Consider the following 21835-nt stretch of genomic DNA (forward strand, 5'->3'; position numbering starts at 1 on the left):
TTGTGAAAAGAGAGGGTAGAAGAGCAACCCCAAACGTAATTAAAATGTCTTATTTTTATGCTTTCGTTAGAAAAAATATATGTGTATATATATGATCAATTATGGATAAGAGAATGTACATTTACTGTACAATACGTGTATAAGAAATAAAAATAAAAAAAAAATTTCAAAAGAAAAAAAGAAAAAGGATGCTGGGCCATTTGGTCCGGGGGTCTCCAGTCCAACCCACGGAAGGAAGCAAAATCAGTGTTTTTCAATTTTTAACCAGTTAGGAGGGGTTGAACTTCAACTCTGGGAGTTGAAGTCCCCCCCCCCTTAAAGCGGCTAAAAATGGAGGAACATTGAATTAGATGCTAACTAGGAAAACTTCAGTGCAATCATCAGATTTTTGGAAGAAAAACTGACTTGGCTGCTCTCCGTCTCGTGTTCTTCAGTGGATCACCTCACACGATCACCCATCTCGTCTTCACCTTTGGGTTTCATTCTCGTTGGTTCTTTCAAACAAGAATCGATTTCTTGATTCTTGGGATCAGTTGGGAAAACTGGAGGTGGGGGAAAAAAAATTGGGTCTTCTCCTCACCGTGATACCTAGACACGAGCTGTTGAAGGAGACAAGAGATCATCGTGTTGAAAAGGGTCCCTAAGAGGTCATCCAGCCCCAACTCCCTTTAGACGGCAGGGTTCGCAGCAGCCACTCCGCTACGCTAAATGACTGTGCAGCCTCAGTTTGAAAACCGCCAGCGCAGGGGAAGAAATGCTTCTGTGTCAATCAATTCCGCTGATTGACAGCTCTTCCTGTCCACAAGTCCGTCCTTAATGTCTCCTCTATTGAGGTCTCATCTCGTTTGGCCTAGTCTTACTCGCTCTCTGAAACAGTTGGGAATCAGATCTCTTACAGCAGTGTTTCTCCACTCTTACGATTGGTGGACTTCAACTCCCAGAATTCCATGATTGAGATGCTTAGACTTCAACTCCCGGAATTCCATGATTGATGCATGAACTTCAACTCCCAGAATTCTGTGCTTAAGAAGTATGGACTTCAACTCCCAGAATAAGATGCATGGACTTCAACTCCCAGGATTCCGTGCTTAAGATGCTCAACTCACAGAAGTCTGTGCTTACGATGCATGGACTTCAACTCCCAGAATTCCATGCTTAAGATGCGTGCACTTCAATTCCCAGAATTCCATGCTGGGTTGGGAATTCTGGGAGTTGAAGTCCCATCACCCATCTGCACCCATGTCTCTTATCTTGGAAGCTCCTTCTTCCTTAAAAGCCATCTTTCTGCTTGCACAAAATTTAGGGTGGCATTTCTTGGTCATCTCCAAAAGTCCTTACGTCCCCCCCTTTTTTTTTTATTTCTTTCTTCTTATTATTATTCTTAATCCTATTTTTGTGGCTCTTTGTCTCACCTCCTTGTTTCTAGGGGTGCAGCAGCCCAGATCTGTCTTCCTGGAGCCCCGAGATTTTCTCTCTCCGGAGGGATCCACCCAGGCCATTTGTCTTCCTTCCCTTCCGCGCAGCTTCCTTCGTCTTCAGTTTGTCTCTCGGTTGCTATTCAGGGCAAGCCTCCCATCTCCTGAAAAGCAAAACAAAGGGGGTTTGTGACACACACACACACACACACACACACACACACACACACACACACACACACACGAGAGCTGGCTCTCCGGGTTGCTGGTTCAGGGACCTTATTTGATGACTTGGTCTCCCTCTTGGAAAAGAAAGAAAGAGAGAGGGGGTAGAGGGAGGAAGAGAGAGAGAGAGAGAGAGAGAAAGAAGAAAGAAAGAAAGAAAGAAAGAAAGAAAGAAAGAAAGAAAGAAAGAAAGAAAGAGAAAAAAAAAGAAAAAGAAAAAAGAAAAAGAAAAAAGAAAAAAAAAGGAAAGAGAGAAAGAACGAGAAAGAGAGAGAAAGAAAAAGAAAGAAAGAAAGAGAAAGAGAAAGGGAGGGAGGAAGAGAGAGAAAGGAAGGAAGAAAGGGAGGGAGGAAGAGAAAGAAAGGGAGGAAGAGAGAGAGGAAGGAAGAAAGAAAGGGAGGGAGGAAGAGAGGAAGAGAAAGAAAAAGAAAGGGAGAGAGAGAAAGGAAGAAAAGAAAGAAAGAGAAAGAAAAAGGGAGAAGAGAGAGGAAGGAAGAAAAAGAAGGAGGGAGGGAAGAAAGAAAGAAAGAAAGAAAGAAAGCTCTTTTGTGGGGCACTTTTGACAGCTTCCTTCCTCTCCTGGCAGGGCCTGGCTTTTGTGAGAATTAGTCACACACGGACACACAGTCTTCCTTGTGTGGCGTTGTGAACTCTTTATGCCTCGTCTTGGCATAGAGGGAAGAGGAGAGCCTGGGCTGGTTTGCCAGCCGGGTTAAAACCTGGCAGGATTCTTGCCAACGTCTCCCAGGACGGGCGTTAACGCTTGGAAGCAATAATCGGTTCCCCTGAACCGGTTCAAACCGTCTGAATCCCACCTCTGCCTGCAAGAAAACAGCCCAGCTCAGAAGGCCCTAAAGACCCCACCGTTCAACCGCGACATTCTCTTCTCTTGCAATTATTTCCCTCCGTAGACAAAGCAGGTCAGCCTTTGTGAATTGTGTAGTTGTGGCCCCTCCGATCAGGAACAGATTCTTGACGGGGTTGTCTTCTTGTCCTTAACTACCATTCCTGGCAGGTTCTGCCCAGCCAGCCACGATTGTCCACCAGCACGAAGAGGTTCTGATATTCTCCTCCTGAGTTTCCATCTCTCAGTTTGGGAAAGGAACCCCTCAAGATTTTCCTCCTTTCCTTTGTTTTTCCGCCATCTCCATTCATTATCATCTTCTTTTTTTCCTTCTCTTCTTCTTTTTCTTTTTTTTAAAATTAATTTGGTGCCATTCCACAAGACGTCTTCCTTGTCCTCTTAGCCTGACAGCCTTCTGCGTGCTCTTTGCTCAGTCTGGCGTCCCAGAAGACCCCGCGCAGCCTCCTAGCTCCTGAGAACAAGCAAAACGCAGCCCCAGGAGAGTAGAACTCTGACTAATGGACTTGAGTGCCGTTAGTTTGGGGACTTGCGAAGGAGACGCCCATTCCCAAGAAGAGATCTTTCTTACCGCCGCTCTCTTCTTCCGGTTTATCTTGCATGTCACGGCAAACGTTCTTCAACTCCCTGTTGTCTCCTTTCCGTTTTTTCTCGGGAGCCCCCCCCCCCGTCTGGATTTATGGACCCGTATTGAAGTCACTCCATCCTCTTGCCCTCTTTCGAATTCCGAACTGCGGTGTCGTCTCTCTGTTCGGATTTAAAAAAAAAAAAAAATCCTGTAACTGCCCTCTTAGGAGCCTTTCTGGACCGTCTTTGGCGATGCGATGGGACTACGGCTATCCTACGATGATGAGCCAAGCCAGAACACAAGTCGTAATTTTTTTTAAAAAAACCAGAATTCTCATCGGCAACATGCCTGCCCTCCTTGAATTTATGTGACTTTGCGAAGTCCGACACCTGCATTTCGAGAGAGAGGACCAGGCCTGTGTTTTTTGGGAGGGGCTTTTAAAGTGGAAAACAGTTATCCTTGATGGTCTCTAGGGGGGCAGTCGCTGGTTGAAAAGGAGGGATCGGACACAAATTAGGGAATACAAACACGGACGGGCTCGCCAACCCCAAACTGGGGGATTTGGAGTAGAGGGGCCCAGTGGCCCCATACTGAAAACTGTGGCTTGGCGCTAGGCTTGCAAGGATCCAATCTGGGTCGGTCCACTGGGACCGGAGGTTCTGCCTTCCGAGCTTTCGGACTCGTGCTGGAGCTCATCCTTCTCTCTAGCAGAGTGTGCGCGCTGTTCTGTGCGTGGTATTTATGTGGTGCCTGTCGTACATGGCTTTTTGGATGTTTAGATTGGGGTGTCGACGGTTGGCTTTTAAGTCGCTGGCGGTTTGTGCTGCCAAGCTGTAGCCTTCTAGCACTCCTGTTGACTGACGTTTCCCAGGTTTCAATCGTTTTCCCTGCTGTTTTTGTCCCTGCTCGGCCAGCAATCTTAGTAGCTGCGGAATTGAATGTCCTTGTTCATCGCAACGTGAGGCTTACCAATGAGTTCGGGTCTCCTCATCTGACCTCTCGCTCAGGTTCTTGCAGTCTGGTAGTTAACTTTCTCCCTGTCTGTCCTACATAACACATACAGCGTGGGTGCTGTTCCATGTGTGGCATTTATGTGGCGCCTGTTGTATGCGTTATGCACGACAGACGGGGAAGAAGCTAATCACCAGACTGCAAGAACACAAGCGAGCGGTCAGACGAGGAGACCCGAACTCATTGGTGTAGCCTCACGTTGCGATGAACGAAGACATTCAATTCCGCAGCTACTAAGATTGCTGGCCGAGCAGGGACAAAAACAGCCAGGGAAGTGATTGATACCTGGGAAACGGGCCCCTCGTCAGTCAACAGGAGTGCTAGAAGGCTACGGCTTGGCAGCACAACCGCCAGCGACTTAAAAGCCAATCATCGACACCCCAAACTAAACATCTAAGGAGCCACGTACGACGGGCACCACATAAATACCACGCACAGAACAGCGTACCCACTCTGCTAGAGAGAAGTTCCTGAGAATGGGCTCTAGCACGAGTCCGAAAGCTCGGAAGAGAGAACCTCCGGGACAAAGTATATCTGCCTTCATTGGTGCGCTAGGCCTGTGCATTTTAGCAGCGTCTCTTTAGGTATGGACCCAAATTAGTCTCAGTTAGGCTTTTCCCTACCTGGTGACAGTCTAGTGCTTGGTATTCTATATTACAGGTAGTCCTCGACTTACAACTGATTGTTTAACGACGATTCAAAGTTACAACGTCACTAAAAAATTTGGGCGTTTCATAACTGGTGTGTGTTTATGATGGTCGCTGGGGATCACGTGAACACGGTTCGCAAGCGAGGGAAGCTCGATTCACTTAACAGTTGACCAATTCGCTTAACAGCCGCAGTTTCTTTTGCCAAGAAACTGGGACGCGACTCGCTCAATGGCCTTGTGTCGCCACCGAAATTTTGCTGCCGTCGTAAGTCAAGGACAAGCTGTATCCTTGATCCTAGTCTGCCGAATGGTGATTTTCCCCCCCAGCTGGGGATTATAGGAGGCGCGATCCAATATACTCGCGAGGGCAGCCAAAATTATTCTGATTTTTTTTTTTAAGATTGGTGGGTGCTTTGTGCTTGGAGGGGTGGGGGTGAGGGAGGCAGACTGGCCTGGGGTCCTTTGACCGTCTCCTCCTTTTTCTTCAGTTGGAAAGCAAACGGGATGCATTTTCCCCCGTCTTGCTGCAATTCTGCACCGATCCCAAGAACCCCATCACCGTCATCCGCGGCCTGGCCGGATCTCTTCGACTCAGTGAGTATGATGATTATGGGTTCGTGGCACAATCAGCCAGATGTTCAGACTGGATTTCGTGTTTTTGCCCTGTTGTGGCCTGTCGGCCTCCGGCCCCCCCAGCAGCCGAATCAGAGAAGGAGGAGGAGGAAGAGGCGAGGGAGTCAGGATCAGCATCAAGGCAACCTGAGAGGTCCGAGGAGGACGAGGGAGTGGAGCTGTCAGAGAGAGAGCGAGACAGAGGCAGAGCCCTCAGATGGAGAGTCAAAGCCCCCAGGTCTGGAGGTGGCTGATGAGGAAGAGGAGAAACAGCTGGGTCTAGTGCCTGACGTGGGGATGCGCAGAAAGCAAAGGAGAGGAGAGCAGTGGAAATCTATGAGCCGGTCCTTGGGACGGAAGAGCCACTGCTGCTAAGGAAGCCCCACCCTAGCTCGGGGGACAAAAGGCAGGGGATGGAGATGAATAGATGTGGCAGACAACTATTCGTCTCCCGGTCAGACGGACTTTTTAGCCTGCGTTGAGAGAGAAACTTTTTGCCGGTGTTGCTGGCGCTTCTAATAAAGGAATCTTTGAGTTAACTTCAGAGGGTTTGTCGTGTTTGAGAGCCGGATCAGAACATGTCCTTCCCAAGGAGCCGGGATAGGCAGACGTGGATGCTTGAGGTTGTGTTACAAATCTCGTCGCAGGATGTCAGCCGTTCCGAGTGAAGCTGCCTTTTGCAATTGACTGACGGCGAATTTGTCAATGCCCGTAATGTTCCAGTGGCGTTCCGGATGTTTTGGGATTGCACCCAAGGCGTCTGTGATCATTGGAGATACCTTTGCTTCCTTTTGCCACACTCGTTCTGTTTCCAGGTCTTTGTATTTTGTTATCTTGTCCGGTTCTTTCTCTTCTATTTTGCTGTCTCCAGATCCTGCCTCGTCCCCAAAGTTTTTTTTTGTTTATCTTATCGACAGTTGTTAAGTGTGGGTTGTTATGGGGCAGTTGCCTGTTTATTTGAATTCTGAAGTCCCAGAGCAATTTAGGTTCTTCATTTTCTGTGGCTTTGTCTAGTTTCTCTAACTCTTGCTTGCAGGCAAAATTCTTGTAGACCTTCCAGTGTACTATTGTTGCTACTTTGTCATGCCGTTGCTTGTGGTCAGTCTTCTTGCAGCAGCTAACCAGGTGATCCCCTGTTTCTTCAGCTACTTTGCAGAGACGGAAGCTGAAGAAAGAGTAGACCATCTGGTTAGCATTTGTTCTGACCCGGTTCCAAAACACGACAAACCCTCTGTAGTTAAATAAATGTTCCCTTTCTTAGAAACGCCATCAGCCCCAGCAAAAAGTCTCTCTCTCTCTCTCACCGCAGGCTAACAAGTCTGTCTGGCAGGGAAGATGAAGAGTTGTCTGCCACACCTATTCATCTCCACCCCCTGCCTTTTATCCCCAGAGCTAGGGTGGGGCTTCCCTAGCAGTAGTGGCTCTTCCATCCCGAGGACCGGCCCATAGATTTCCACTGTTCTCCTCTCCTCTGCCTTCTGCGCATCCACATATAAAGCAGCGGTGTCAAACTCGATTTCATTGAGGGCCGTATCAGGGTTGTGTTTGACCTCGGGGGGGGGGGGGGGCTGGAGTGGGTGTGGCCAGGGTGGGCGTGGCCAGCTTGACGTCACTCATGTCAGGGGCGCCTGTGGTAGCCCAAGCACTCTGACCGCAAAAACAGAGCTCGGGAGGGCCAGAGGCACCGTGGAACAGTCCTTCACTGTTTCCAGGGCAGCCCCGAGGGCCAAATCTGGATCTGGCCCCCAGGCCTTGAGTTTTGACACACCTGGTCTAAAGCAAAGAAGATCAGATCTTTGGAGTGCACAATAATTTTCTCCAGGTTTGGAGAATGGCCGAGGATCTTTGTAGTTCCTTAAGGAAGTCGATCCGGGTGGAGAGGACACCAATTTGATTGTAGAAGTTTGCCTTTCCAAATGGAAATTTGTGGAATGAGGCTGATTCTCGGGAGAACTGAAGCACAATTTGGAGGGGGGGGGTGTATAATGAGGCTGTCCAGTGCCCCCTTACTTTACTGCTTCCGCTCGCCCTCAGATCTGGGACTGTTCAGTACGAAGACGCTGGTGGAGGCGAGCGGCGAGCACGCCGTGGAAGTCCGCACGCAGGTGCAGCAGCCGTCGGACGAGAACTGGGACCTCTTGGGCACCAAGCAGGTCTGGCCGTGCGAGAGCAGCCGGTCGCACACCACCATCGCCAAGTACGCCCAGTACCAAGCGGCTTCGTTCCAGGAGTCGCTTCAGGTGAGATTGACAAGCTTGGTCCTTCCGTCCCGTCCTTAGCGTGGACCGGACCGGGCGGATTCCGGGCCCCGTAAGGATCGCACACCGAAGGCCCTCGCTTAACTCTTGGCAGGAAGGTCTCCATTCTGACTTCTCTCTCTGTTGAGGCAGGAGGACAAAGAGACTGACGATGAGGAAGCCGAGGAGCCGGACAGTACCACAGAGACGCCGCCCAGGTAGAGTATTCCTGCCTCTGCCTGCTCGTCGGGTGACTTTTGTTTTGATCGATAGAGGAGAATAATTTTAGCTCGGAGTTGAAATGAGGCATTCTTAATGCAGAAGTTTCATGACGCAACTATGTAGCATCATCAGTGCTGCTTTTGATCGATTACAGCTAGTCCTTGACTTACAACCGTTCATTTAGCGACCATTCAAAGTTACAACAGCACCGGGAAAAAAAAGCAGACTTTAACGACCATTTTTCACGCGCCCGTGGCACCATCCCCCACGGTCACGTAATCCAAACGACGATTTGGCAACCGATTCGTATTTATGACGGTCGCGGTATCCTGGGTTCTCCTGCAGCGACCTTTCCGGCATGCTGAGCCAGTGAGGAAGCCTGATTCACTTTAACGCCCGTACTGAACTCACTTAAGAACTGCGGTGATTCACTTTGCCGCCGTGGCAAAGAAGCTTGTTAAAACGGGGGGCAAAATTCACTTAACGACGGTTTCGCGGAAATGTTAGGCTCTATTGTGGTCGTAAATCGAGGACTACCCGTATTCTTTGAGCGTGGGAGGTTTTGCTGAGAAACGGCGCATAATGACGAGGGAGGTAGGTCAGGCTTTACTGGCTTGTGAATCACGGACCCAGAGAAGCACAGAATACTTGGGGGGGTGGAGCAAATTGGGAAATTAATGCGTTCTCCATCTGGGAGGAGACGGGGAGGAAATGGGTCATCACAGCTTCCCGTCCTCAATTTTTCCTTTCCGTTGTTCTTCTCGCAGCAACCCCGACCAGAAGCCCCACCAAATAATCAAGTTTGGGACCAACATCGACCTCTCGGACGCCAAGCGGTGAGGATCGCGAGAAGGGGGCGGAAAATCCCCCGTGGACCCCTTTCTCCCCACCCCTCTCTTCCTGTCCCCCTCCCCGCCTCGATTTTCCATTTCCTGCTGTGGGTTTTGCAAAGCAGCAGCGGAGAATTGGGGGCCTAGATCTGCTTGTTTGGGCTGCCCCCTTCAGGTTCAGACCTGTCACTGCAGGCAAAACGGTTTGGTTTCCTAGAGCGGGCTTCGTCCCACATCTTTGCGGCCCCCTGGTGGCCACTCATGGAACTGGGGATCAGCCATCCTTCCAATCCTATGGGCAAAGCACTGTTCTTGTGGCTCTCTGTTGCCCCCTGGTGGCGATGCATGAGAATTCCAGAAAGAAAGTTCCGGGGATAGGCGGCCTCCTGGTGGCCAGAATCCGTCAGTGCAGTTTAAAAGACTTAAAAAGGCAGAAATGGGCAATTATGGCCCCTTTAAGATCTGTTGGATTTCAACTCCCATAATTCCTGGCTAGCAGGGGCAGTGATGTTCTCGGAATTCGAATCCCCCATGTTCAGTAGTACAAATAGTCCTCGACTTATGACGAGTCACTTAGTGGACTGTCCAAAGTCACAACCCACCTGGAAAAAGGAGCTTACAGCCTGGATGTGAACTTCCGACAGTCGCGGGACCGACCCTTGGCAACACAGTGACAATTACAGACAATTTTCAGCAAAACCACACAATAGCGAACAATGGGTTCATTTAACGACCGTCCCGTTCGCTTAACAACTGTGGGGGTTTCCCCTTAGAATCATCACGCTGGCTTAACAACGGCTGCAAACAGCGTTGTAAAATTACAGATAATGTACAGATAATTCTCAACTTTCAATAATTTGTTTAGTGACCGTTCAAAGTTATAACGGCACTGAAAAAAGTGACTTAGGATAGTTGTTCACACTTAACGACTGTTGCAACATCCCCGTGGTCACGTGATCAAAACTCATGATGTTTGGAAAGGGACTGGTTCGCTTAACGACCAACTTAACTGCTGCGATTCGCTTAACAACTGTGGCAAGGAAGGCGGCAAAATGGGGCAAGACTCACTCAACAAACGTCTCACGAAGCTACCGAAATTTTATTGCGGGCGTAAGTCGAGGACTACCTGTACTACTGTTGGTGCAAGCTCCCTTAACGGTCGTAACATCGAGGACCAACCCTAGAGGATTTCTATACCGAAGGGAGATCACACTAGTTGATCTCCCAGCCCCTTCTGAGCATGGGTGACCTGTTTGGTTTCTCCGACAGATGGAAACCGCAGCTCCAGGAATTGCTGAAGCTGCCCGCCTTTATGCGAGTCACGTCGACGGGGAACATGTTGAGCCACGTGGGCCACACCATTCTGGGCATGAATACGGTGCAACTCTACATGAAGGTCCCTGGCAGCCGTACCCCAGGTGAGAACCGCCTGGTCTGAGCATGAATGCATTGGGCCCTCTCTCCCGCTAGGACAGGAGTCGGCAACCCGTGGCTCCGGAGCCGCATGTGGCTCTTTCATCCCTCTGCTGCAGCTCCCTGTTGCTGGTCGGCCCCACAATTGATAGGACTTTCAGTCAGGATAGGAAAATGATACTACGCTAGGAGGGGACACTATGATGGGGGAACCGGATTTCCGGTCGGCTCCGGAATTGAATGGGGAGCTTCCGGTTAGGACCTTTGTGGCTCTTTGAATGTTTAAGCTTGCCGACCCCTGCACTAGGAGAACAAAACAGAACATAGAGGTGGAACCTCCAGATCTCACAACACTCTACCTTTGAATCCCAGCTGTGGAGGGAGGCAGAGAAAGGCTCTGAGGTCCTGCTTAGAGGCTCCCCGATTGGCCCCTGAGGGAACAGAGGTGGATGGACAGGAGGGATGCTGGGTGGATCTGAGCTGAAACTGGGCATCCATGTTTGTGGCTAAGAACCTAGAAGAAGGATCTCCAAATTTGGCCTCTTTTAAGACTTGTGGACTCCAACTCCCAGAATTCCTCAGCCCAGCTGAGGAATTCTGGGAGTTGAAGTCCACAAGTCTTAAAAGCAGCCACGTTTGGAGACCCCTGGAACTTCTGGATCCCGTGTTATGAGCGCCACTAGTTCTTCAACCGGGGTCTTCCAAGGATCTCTGCTGCCTTGAAGAGTCTTGACTTGGGATGGAGGCCAGTTGACCTGGGCTGAGCTGCTAACGTCTTCGTCTGTGGACCACCTCTGTAGGTCACCAGGAGAACAACAACTTCTGCTCCGTGAACATCAACATCGGGCCCGGGGACTGCGAGTGGTTTGCTGTCCACGAACATTACTGGCAGAACATCAGTGCCTTCTGTGACAGGTAGGACTTCTTCAGGAAACTGGGTGGGATCTCCTCAGTCTTGGGGCAAGGGAGAACTTGGCCAGAGAGGAGAAACAGGGTGGTAGAGGGAATCTTCTAAAGACAGTTGAAGGAGCAGCAAGTGGAGAGGAACCATCTCAGTGGCGGTCCCGAGCACGCTCGACGGTTTTGACCCAAGTGAGGTTCAAGATGTTCTTGTGGCCTTCAGGACTCTCGTTTCTTCTGCCAGACGGCCTCAACCTGGGTTTTCTTGTAGGCATGGGGTAGATTATCTCACCGGCTCCTGGTGGCCCATCTTAGAAGACCTCTACCAGTCCAACATCCCCGTTTACCGCTTCATCCAGCGTCCTGGAGACCTGGTGTGGATCAACGCTGGGACGGTGCACTGGGTGCAGGCCACTGGATGGTGCAACAACATCGCTTGGAACGTCGGTCCCCTGACAGGTAGGAGAGAGGGATGGGCCGGAGAAGGAGGATGTAGCGGGACTTTGAAAGGAGAAGGTTGACCTGCTAGCTTTTTGGGATAGGAGCTTTGGCCGTACTGGCGTTTGAAGCTGACCATTTCCCACCTTGCAAGTGTTTTGACCAAGGCTTCCTGAGTCATTAAAACCCACGAGTAGTCCCAAAAATCTCTTTTATTGCAACAGCTGTGAATTACGTTCATTCACAGCTGAGTCCCAATTAGTTGCAAAAAAGTCCTTCGGGAGAAGTACCAACCTTTATCTCCCTTGACACGCTGCCAAAGACCTACTTGGCAAAGCCCCACGGAGTCCAGAATCAAACAGAGATGCCGACTGGGAACAGAATTAACAACATTGCTTTCCTGCAAAGGGCCCATGTGCCTTTGCTCCTCTTTTAAGCCTTATGGGAGGGGCCAATCATCTCCAGGCCTTACTCCTGAGTCGTCCCTTTTGTTTTAACTGTTCTTGCCTTCTGGCAGCTGTGCGCATGCGCGCAGAAGGAACAGGCTCGTCCTGTTCCTCTGCCTCTCTGATGTCCGACTCTGGAGGCTCCGGAGTCCGCGCATCACCCCCAAATGGCCCTGGCCCCATCTCTGCCTCGGACACAGAGCCCTCGTCCGAGCCTTCCCCAGACTCCAGGACTGGCCCATGTTCCTCCCCAACCACCTCACTATCCGACTCCGCTGCCAGCTCCACAAGCTGCTGGCGGACCACAACACCAAGCCAGAACAGTGCCTGGTAGATCTCGTGGGGTTTTAGAAGGTCAAAATACTCCTCAGTGCTGGATCCATTTTAGTAGAACATCTTTGGCAGATGATCGTCCAAGCCTTGGTTGGAACGTGATGACCTTCAACGAAGGAGAACTCGACACATTGTGAGATAGTTTGTCCCGCGGATCGATAGATCGTACATTCAGGAAGTTCCTCTTGAGAGAACTCCATTTCTTGTAGTTTCAACCCAACGGAGATGACCCTACACTCCGGCCCAACAGAGAGTAGAGGTCGATTCCTCCTTGCTTATGACCAACCTTTTAGAGCAATGTCTTTGAACCTCAGCCACTTTAATTTAAATTTAATTTATCGGACTCATTCTTAAAACGGTGGCGCTCAAAACTGGACGTGACCCTGTTCTGACCCGGCTCTCAAACACGACAAACCCTCTGAAGTTAACTCAAAGATTCCTTTATTAGAAGCGCCAGCAACACCGACTTTCACAGTCCACTCGCATCCAGACGTTTGACCTGGCCCCAATTCCAGAGGTCTTGAATTTGCTGTGGATTATGGAACTGGCGAACCTGAATTTGTTCCCCCGCAGCTTACCAGTACCAGCTGGCGCTCGAACGCTACGAATGGAACGAGGTGAAGAACGTCAAGTCCATCGTGCCCATGATCCACGTTTCCTGGAACGTCGCGCGGACGGTCAAGATCAGCGACTCGGACTTGTACAAGATGATCAAGTGAGTTGTTTTTTTTGTTTTTTTTTAACTCTTCCGAGGTCCCACGTGAGCCAAGCTGGCCTTCCCCGCCCTAGTACGGGACGTCCTTGTACTTACGACCACAATGGAGCCCGAAATTTCTGTCGCTAAGCGAAGCAGTTGAGTGAATTTTGCGATGATTGTAAATGCAAGGACCGGTCCTAAAATACCTGTTTTCAATGCCGTCGTGCCTTCCAACGAATGGTCGTAACTCGAGGGTGGCCTGTATGGTAGCCCAGGAGCACCCCGGCGGTGCCTGTGTGTGTGTTGTGTGTGTGTGTGTGTGTGTCCCTGGGCTCACCTCTTCTCCTCTCTTTAGGTACTGCCTGATGCAGTCCATCAAGCACTGTCAGGTCCAGCGGGAAAGTCTCGTCCGATCGGGCAAGAAGATCGCGTACCAAGGAAGGGTGAAGGACGAGCCGGCCTACTACTGCAACGAATGCGATGTAAGAGCCCGCCTCGGGAGTGGTCCTTGTGTGTCTCTGCCGCCCGTAGCGGCTGCAGATTTGACGCGGTGTAAGCTTCCCGCCATCTCTCTTTTGAGTCAGTGGGGAAGACTGTTGGCTGTGGGTTTCCGTCAACTGTAGAGGGTTGAAGGTCCTCCTTCTTCTTCTCTTCCTCTCTTCTCAATTGCTTCCTTTCTGCAGCTGATGCTGGGTCACAGGTGGGCTGGTCCTTAACTGGTGTCTCTTCATCATCATCTACAATCTAGTTGGGTCCAAGAATGAGCCTTGGTCTCCTCCTCCCTTTATACCCCTATCTGGTCTTCCCGGATTCCAACTTTAAGAGATCCTAGTTCCAGCAGTCCTTCAACGCATAGTTGGTAGGATGTGGGGACAAGTTCTCCATCTACGATCCAGTTGGGCCCAAGGTCCTCCTCCCTTTAAACAAACCCTACCTGGCCTCCATGGATCCAACCTTAAGAGATCCTAGTTCCAGTAGGTCCTTCAACGCTTGGTTGGTAGGACGTGGAGAGACAAGTTCTCCTGTGGTGGCCTCTGAGATGGATCCATAGGTCCATTGTCATCTTTGTCATCATCTCATTTCCCCACCCCACCCCCCAAAGGGTCCCAGCAAAGGCTTCCGACCGCAGGGGTGGCGTGGGCTTGGTGAGGTCTCTCTGTCTTTTAAATTACCTGTATACCTCCTGTCCCATCTCCAGTAAGGGATTTTTAAAATCCCCCTCCCCCCACCTTCTGACAGTGGTGGAGACGTGCAACCGTAATGAGGTGAAGAGGTCAAAAACAGTGAGTATGATGCGCGTGGTTTTGTAAGAGGAGAAGATAAGGAAGAAGGAAGGTGAAGGAAGAACGTGGAACTGAGAAGAAGACAAAATGTTAGTCAGGATTGTAGTGGCCACGAAAGGAAGTTAGGTCAACACCGGTATGGAACTGGAAGGATTCCTGAAGAGACGAGAAGCTTCCTCGGCGGGGAAGAAGGATTAGAAAGTCTTCGATGTGTGTGTGTGTGTGGAGGCCACCTCAACGCAACTAAAGGAGTAAGAGAAATCTGACCAGCAACTTCAGTTGAAGAGCCTTGAAAATTAGAGAGAAGGAGAGCAACCATCTTAGAAGGTTTAGGAGGTCTACAGAATTGAGGAAGCGCCATGGATGAACGTGAAGGCTTGATGTCATAGCTGAAGGACATCTCGGTTGACCAGGAATGACTCAAGCAATGATACGGGAGCTTCCCCGCTCGTTGATCGGATGTCTCTTGGACAGAATCTCTGCTGTACGTGGGCATACATGGGTTCTGCACCTGAGGTCACTGGAATTCTTGGGACCCCATCTTATTCTTGAAAAGAAGAAGTCTCCATTTTTGCCATCTGCTGAAGCAGATGTGGGGAACGGTCTCTTTAGGACTTGTGGACTCCAACTTCCAGAATTCCCGAGCCAACATGGGGAACGGTGGCCCCTTTAGGACTTGTGGACTCCAATTCCCAGAATTCCCGGGCCAACATGGGGAACGGTGGCCCCTTTATGACTTGTGGACTCCAACTCCCAGAATTCCCGAGCCAACATGGGGAACCGTGGCCCCTTTATGACTTGTGGACTCCAACTCCCAGAATTCCCGAGCCAACATGGGGAACGGTGGCCTCTTTATGACTTGTGGACTCCAATTCCCAGAATTCCCGAGCCAACATGGGGAACCGTGGCCCCTTTAGGACTTGTGGACTCCAATTCCCAGAATTCCCGGGCCAACATGGGGAACGGTGGCCTCTTTATGACTTGTGGACTCCAACTCCCAGAATTCCCGAGCCAACATGGGGAACGGTGGCCCCTTTAGGACTTGTGGACTCCAATTCCCAGAATTCCCGGGCCAACATGGGGAACGGTGGCCCCTTTACGACTTGTGGACTTCAACTCCCAGAATTCCCGAGCCAACATGGGGAACGGTGGCCCCTTTAGGACTTGTGGACTCCAATTCCCAGAATTCCCGGGCCAACATGGGGAACGGTGGCCCCTTTACGACTTGTGGACTTCAACTCCCAGAATTCCCGAGCCAACATGGGGAACGGTGGCCCCTTTACGACTTGTGGACTTCAACTCCCAGAATTCCCGAGCCAACATGGGGAACGGTGGCCCCTTTACGACTTGTGGACTCCAACTCCCAGAATTCCCGAGCCAGGGAATTTTAAGGAAGGATAGCTCAGAACAACGTCTAGTGGATATGAACAATTCTGACTTCCTCTCCTTGGAGAAGGTTGTAGAGGAAGAGGTGGAACCATGTTTATACAAGGTTTATCGTTACCTTGGATTCGGACTCGGCCCCGGGAGAGAAACAGCATGTTGATTTCATGGACCATCGATGGTGAGACCTGGATGGAGAAACCAGGCCGTACCTGTTCTCGTAACATCTCTTGATGTTGGCTACCGTACCCGCCCACCACAGCAAGATTGGGAACTGGGAACCACTATTTAACTAGGTTTCCACTCCTAGCTAAGTTTGGAAGGACAATTTGGATCATCAGATGACCCTTTTTGGAGGGCTCAGTCTCGGGGCTCTTCCCTGTCCTGTTCGGCACATCCCTGAAACCACGGGGAGAGGTTATTGATCGAAAGTAAAGATACCGTATTTTTCGGACTATAAGACGCACCTAAATTTAGAAGAGGAAAACAACAACAAAAAGTTTTGGGCCTCCGCGCATCCCATTTTCAGCCCGTTTTTTGACCCTTTTCCAGCCTTTTTCCGGCCTGTTTTCAGGGCTTTTTCCAGCCTGTTTTCAGGGCTTTTTTCGCCCCGTTTTTGAGGCTTTTTTCAGCCCGTTTTTGAGGCTTTTTTCGGCCCGTTTTTCCATCTTTTTTCAACCTGTTTTTCCGGCTTTGTTCGGCCCATTTTTGAGGCTTTTTTCAGCCCATTGTTGAGGCTTTTTTTGGCCCGTTTTTGAGGCTTTTTTTGGCACTTTTCGATGCTTTTTCCGGCCCGTTTTTTAGGCTTTTTCCAGCCCGCTTTTGAGGCTTTTTTCGGCCCTTTTCGAGGCTTTTTTTGGCCTGTTTTTGAGGGGTTTTTTCAGCCCATTTTTCCATCTTTTTTCAACCTGTTTTTCCGGCTTTATTCGGCCCATTTTTGAGGCTTTTTTCAGCCCATTGTTGAGGCTTTTTTCGGCCCGTTTTTGAGGCTTTTTTTGGCACTTTTCGAAGCTTTTTTCGGCCCATTTTTGGGGGCTTTTTTTCAACCCATTTTTGAGCCTTTTTTCAGCCTGTTTTTTTTTAAACGGCTCGAAAAAACTCTCGAAAACGGGCCAAAAAAAGACCTGAAAAAAGGCCAAAAAAAAAGGCCTGAAAGCGGGACACGAGGAGGCAAAAAAACAGGCGGCGGGTGGGCGGGGCTTCAGCAATATTCAGTCTATAAGACACACAGACCTTTTCACCCCCTTTTGGGAGACAAAAAAGTGCATCTTATAGTCCGAAAAATAACGGTACTTTAAATATATATATATTATTGTATTTTGTACTATATCTTGTAAGCCACCTATACATGATCAATAAAGGAGTCTGAAACAGGGGCCTGAATTCTGTCTTCAGTCCAAGTGGAGTCAAATCAACTATCTTGGGACTACAGCACCCATTGTCCTCTGCCAGACGGTGTCCGCTGAGAAAAGCGGAAGGGAAGCCAAGCGCCAATGGCCACTTGGGCATTTCAAAGGCCTTCTCCATGCAGTGGTGGTGGTGGGCAGGGGTCTCGGGACCTCATTTTCTGGTGTCTTTAAGTGGGGGTTCTGGTGGCATGATTCCTTCTCCTCGCCGAGGGTAGTGCCCCCCTTTGGTATTTTCGAACTCTGGGCTATGGGGCAGGATGAACATTTAGGGTTTTAACAAGGTCTCAACGGGGCAGAGTGGTGGACATCCAGAGGTAGAGACAGTGGAGAAGCTGTTTCGTCAGCTTGATACAGAATAAGAACGTTGGAAGGGACCTCGGAGGCCTTCTAGCCCAACCCCTTGCCCGTGGTAAAGAGACCCTGTACCGTTTCAGACAAATAGCTGTCCGACTTCTTCTTAAAAGCCCCCACTGATGGAGGAGCACCCATAGTGATGGTTCAGGGGCTCACCGCGGCAAGCCGAGCCGAGCTAGCGGCCTCCCAAATCCTTTTCCGCTGATCCGTGGGTTCCATTTTTAAGATATTCCCCCCCCCCGTGAGATTCCTTTTGGAGGGGGGGATCTTGGCTTCTTCCCTAGGCAGGGAAGGGGGTCTCCTGCCTCGTAGGAGGGGAACTGACCCTCCCCATCTCTTCCCCGCAGGTAGAGGTGTTCAATGTCCTTTTTGTGACCAGCGAAAACGGCAGCAAGAATACGTACCTAGTTCATTGTGAGGCCTGCGCCCGGAAACGGAACTCGTCCCTCCACGGCGTCGTGGTACTCGAACAGTACAAAACCGAAGAATTGATCGCCATCTACGACAGCTTCACCCTGGTGAGTCTCTGAAGTGTGCGCTTGTGTGTGTGTGTCCCAAAGGTGTTTTATTTCTCAAGAGGCAACTGGACTTTCTGGTTTATTTTTTCTTTGAGGAGGTTTCGCTTCTCATCCTAGAAGCTTCTTCAACTCTGCTGTGTCTCTGTGTGTGTGGATCCTTTCGCGACCGGGATTATATCGGGAGGATCGTTTTACGGGGAAAGATTTCCTCCCCTGTTCCATTTATGACCGTTGCCGCATTCCCACGGCCGTGTGACCAAAATTTGGACACACGGTAGACTTGTGACGGTTGCAGAATCTCGGAGTCGCACGATCCCCTTTGGCGACTGTCGAACAAGCCAAGTCCGTGAGGCAGCCAGATTCACTGAAGAATCGTGTGACTCGCTTCACAATGAAGGTCGTGACACGGGGCAAATGTTTTCGGCTCCGTTGGGGGGTTGTAAGTCGAGGATCACCTGTCCCTTGTGGGGAGAAAAAAAATGGCCGTCCAGCCAAAATGGCCGGGAGCCAAATCGATTAGAGCCAGGAGGTGCTTAAATCTGGCCTTCAGGGCTGGCCTGGAAATAGTAAAGGATCAGCCCACGGTGCCTCCGGCAGCCAAAACAGGGCATGGGGGCCTCACACAGGCCTCCCACACCCTGTTTTCGGCCTGGACAGCCTCCTGCACCAATGCTGGCCTAAACGGGTGCGAGGGGGTCACGTAAGGCCTCCCCGCACCCTGTTTTGGCCGGCAGGATGCTGCAGGAGACGTCCGTCCTGTCTCCACCCCCCCCTCCCCGGCCGACCCGCGGAGCAGAACTACAACGCTGATTCGGCCCTCAAAGAAATCCAGTTTGACATTCCTGGATTAGAGAAAGGAAAAAAAAAACTCCGAGGATTGGGAAAGGAGTTCCCTGATTAATTCGTGTCCTCTTTTCTTTTTTTTTTTTTTTGGCAGGCCCCGACGCCGAGTTCAAGATGAGCCATATCACGCCCAGGCGCCGATGTCTGGGCTCGCTTTCCCGCTCTCGTTTCTCCCACTCCACTGTGAGTGTTTGGGGCAGAAGGTGCTGTAGCCCCCTTCTCTGCCTCCACCCATCCCGAAACTGAGTCTCGATTTCCTCTCCGTTGCTTCCTCGCAAGCCGTCCTGAGCCGGAAGGACACGGAACCGGTCACAAGCTTCGTTTCCCTCGCCTCCCCCCGCCCCCTCGGACGGACCCTGTATTTTTAATTTATTCTTCTTCTTCTTCAACAAAGAAAAACAAAACACAACGGACCTCCTTATATATATATTTTTTGTTATTAATTTTCCTGGGTGGTGCTGATTTTATTTTATTTTTGAAAAAAAAACAAACGAAAAGAGGACAAGAAATAGAAGACGATAAATCAATAAATCCTGAAATTTAAAAAGAATATATATATATATAAAGGGGTGAAGAACAGTTTCATCCGAAAGGATGTCGATGAGAATGATGACTCCGTTCCTAGCGGGGGGTGGGGGGGAAATCGGGAACTGTGCGAGATCCCGGTTGACGGTCGGACTTCCGCGTGCCTTCCCCGCCAATCCCCCGCGCCCCACCCCTCCCCATCCCGGGATGAGCATCATGGGCTCGGAGGAACGGAGGAAGAAGAAACCGGGAGGGGCAGCCCGTTCACACGAGCATTACGGCCCACTCGCGCGCGAGTGGATTTTGTGGAAGAAAGACAAGACAGTGACTTTTGCCGGGCTGCTCCGGCGTGGTGTTTTGTTCGTTATTTTTTTTTTTTTAATTATTTTTTCGTTGTTCGTTCGTTTTAATTTACCAATTTTTTTTTTTCCTGGTTGGAAATTTTGAGAAAAAAACAAAACAAAAACCAGTTTGGAAAACAGAAAAAAAAAAAAAAAAAAACAACGCAAGCAAGCAAAAAAAAAAAAATTTAATACGGGTTTTCTTAACACAGGACTTTTTATGGTTCAGTTCTCTTTGGGTGAACTTCTGGTTTTTTGGCGGGGGTGGGGAAGCAAGAGTGTGTACATTGATTTATATATATATATATATATTGGCTGGGCGGGGCCAGGGACGATTGGCGTGTGTGTTTTTTAATTATTCGGATGGACGTTTTGATTTCTTACATCCTTTTATATATTATATATATATATATAAATATAAGGAGAAAAAAACAGAAGGTTTGTATTAGAAACTGCTTTTAAAGACGAAAATACAAAACGGACAAAAAAATACAGATTATATATAGAGACACGAGTGCAGTCGGAAAAAAAAACCCGTTGGTGCAAATGCCTTTCTTTGGATAGGGGGAAAAAATTACAATCCTGTGCAAAAGGAGAGTTATGGTGCTTGCCCCAAATCAAAGACGACAACGGGTAGGTGGGGAGAAAATGTTTGGCAAAATTTGGCCCCCGGTGGGATGGGGAAAGGGGTGTGTGGCTATTCACAACACTTGTCCTAGCTATTGTTAACCGATTGTTAGGTGTAATTTAGCAACAACGCTGACTCCTAACTTACCTTCCTTCCTTCCCTTAAATCCAACGTCCTTTTAACGCTCCCCGTAATTATTTCGCCTTTTTTTTGCCGATGCAATTATATTTAATTGTTTTTTTTTCCTTCATCGAATTCACCGGCCTATCTTCTTTTTAATATTACTTTTTTTAAAAAAAAAAAGAAAGAAAGAAAAAAAGCTAGACAGTTCTCACTCCCGATTCATAAACAAAACAAAAAAAAAAACAGCCAAGAATGTCTGAGATTTGGGGTAATTTTTTTTTTCCTCGCGTCTGGATTTTTTTTTTAAAAAAATTTTTTTTACCTCCGCGTGTCAGAATTGTTTTACAGTTGATAAAAATGTTCTCTCTCTCTCTCTTTCTCTGTCTTTTTTTAATTTATACGTCTTTTTTTTTGTTCGTTCGTTCGATAATGATTTCTCTATTTATTGCTCCTTTATTTGGGGGGGGGAGGGTGGAAATGTTGTTGATTCTGCTTTTTTTTCATTTTGTTTTGTTTTGAAGAAAAAAAAATGTTTTTAAACTGTTGTACCTGTTCGGGTGTTGTTGTTGTTTTTTTAAAAAAGACACGTCTCTCTCTTTCTTTTTCGTCAGTCCTTTTTTTTTTGAGTTTCTCTCTGGAAATTGTTAATGGCGTTTCTAAAAGTTTTCTTCTTTTTTTTGTCGGCCGTTTCCTGGACGTAAATGCTCAGTTTTCTCACGGGGTGGGAGGTGGGGGGGTGTTAGGTGGGGTAGGGTTGGGGGGAATCGGGGAGGGGGAGGAGGCAGGCAGGGATGAGAAAATAGATGGATTCTCATCACATTCGTTGATTTCCTCCTGAACAGAATCTCATCCTATCCTACACTGTAAAAAAACAAAAAAAATTAATCTTTCTTCCGAAACCTGCACTTTTTTGAAAAAAAACCCAACCCAAATTCCCTTTTCCCTTTTAATTACACCCTGTAATTAAAACAGATGAAGATCTCAAGTTAACTTTTTTTTTGTTTTTTTTGGGAAAACACACACAAACACACACACAAACGGATTCTTTAATGTACTGTAGGGGACAAGGAGAAAGCAAATCTTATTTTGTAAATGTAAAAAAAAAGAAAAAAAATTAAATTAACTCACAGAGATTAAAATAAACCGACCTGTTTTTTTTTGTTTTTTTTTCAATCTTCCTTTTCCCTTCTTCTCTTTAATCAATAAGTTGCTGATCGCATGGGGGGCATTGTATCCCCATTGTTAAAAAGGGGGGGCTTTGGTGGGGAGGGGGTCTTCACTTGCTGATCGCATGCGGGGCATTGCATCCCCATTGTTAAAAGGGAGGGGGGCTTTGGGTGGGGAGGGGTCTTCACAGGGGAAACTGAGTCCTTCCCAAACCTGCAAAAATATTGATTTCCCAATGCAGTTGGGAGATGTCTCTTTGCTTCAGGAATCTGGGCTGGGTGGTGGGTTCAAGGACCCCCCCCTTTCCTGTTCCCCCAATTAACTCCAGGGCGATGCTATCAACAGGCACCCCAAAATTTAAGGGGCGTTTTTGGAGCCTCTCCTGATGGGCTCTGTTTTCCCC

The 21835-nt window shown here is 49.0% G+C and overlaps 1 protein-coding gene across 7 annotated transcripts in view; it reads left to right on the plus strand.

The window, feature by feature from the left end:
• KDM6B (lysine demethylase 6B) overlaps positions 1–19195 on the plus strand; it is an 85667-nt gene extending 66472 nt beyond the window's left edge. For all 7 annotated transcript variants that reach the window (XM_087891624.1, XM_087891623.1, XM_087891628.1 and 4 more), the window contains 11 exons: positions 5219–5324; positions 7377–7582; positions 7733–7797; positions 8569–8637; positions 9901–10049; positions 10845–10959; positions 11216–11403; positions 12735–12876; positions 13214–13340; positions 17635–17805; positions 18743–19195. In XM_087891624.1, the coding sequence (XP_087747750.1) occupies positions 5219–5324; positions 7377–7582; positions 7733–7797; positions 8569–8637; positions 9901–10049; positions 10845–10959; positions 11216–11403; positions 12735–12876; positions 13214–13340; positions 17635–17805; positions 18743–18766 (1362 nt within the window). In that variant the 3' untranslated portion in view covers positions 18767–19195. The remainder of the gene's footprint in view (positions 1–5218; positions 5325–7376; positions 7583–7732; positions 7798–8568; positions 8638–9900; positions 10050–10844; positions 10960–11215; positions 11404–12734; positions 12877–13213; positions 13341–17634; positions 17806–18742) is intronic.
• Positions 19196–21835: the final 2640 nt, after the last annotated feature.

The sequence above is a fragment of the Pantherophis guttatus genome, chromosome 4 (genome assembly GCF_059756535.1).
Source record: "Pantherophis guttatus breed Tessera chromosome 4, ASM5975653v1, whole genome shotgun sequence".
NCBI lineage: Eukaryota > Metazoa > Chordata > Lepidosauria > Squamata > Colubridae > Pantherophis > Pantherophis guttatus.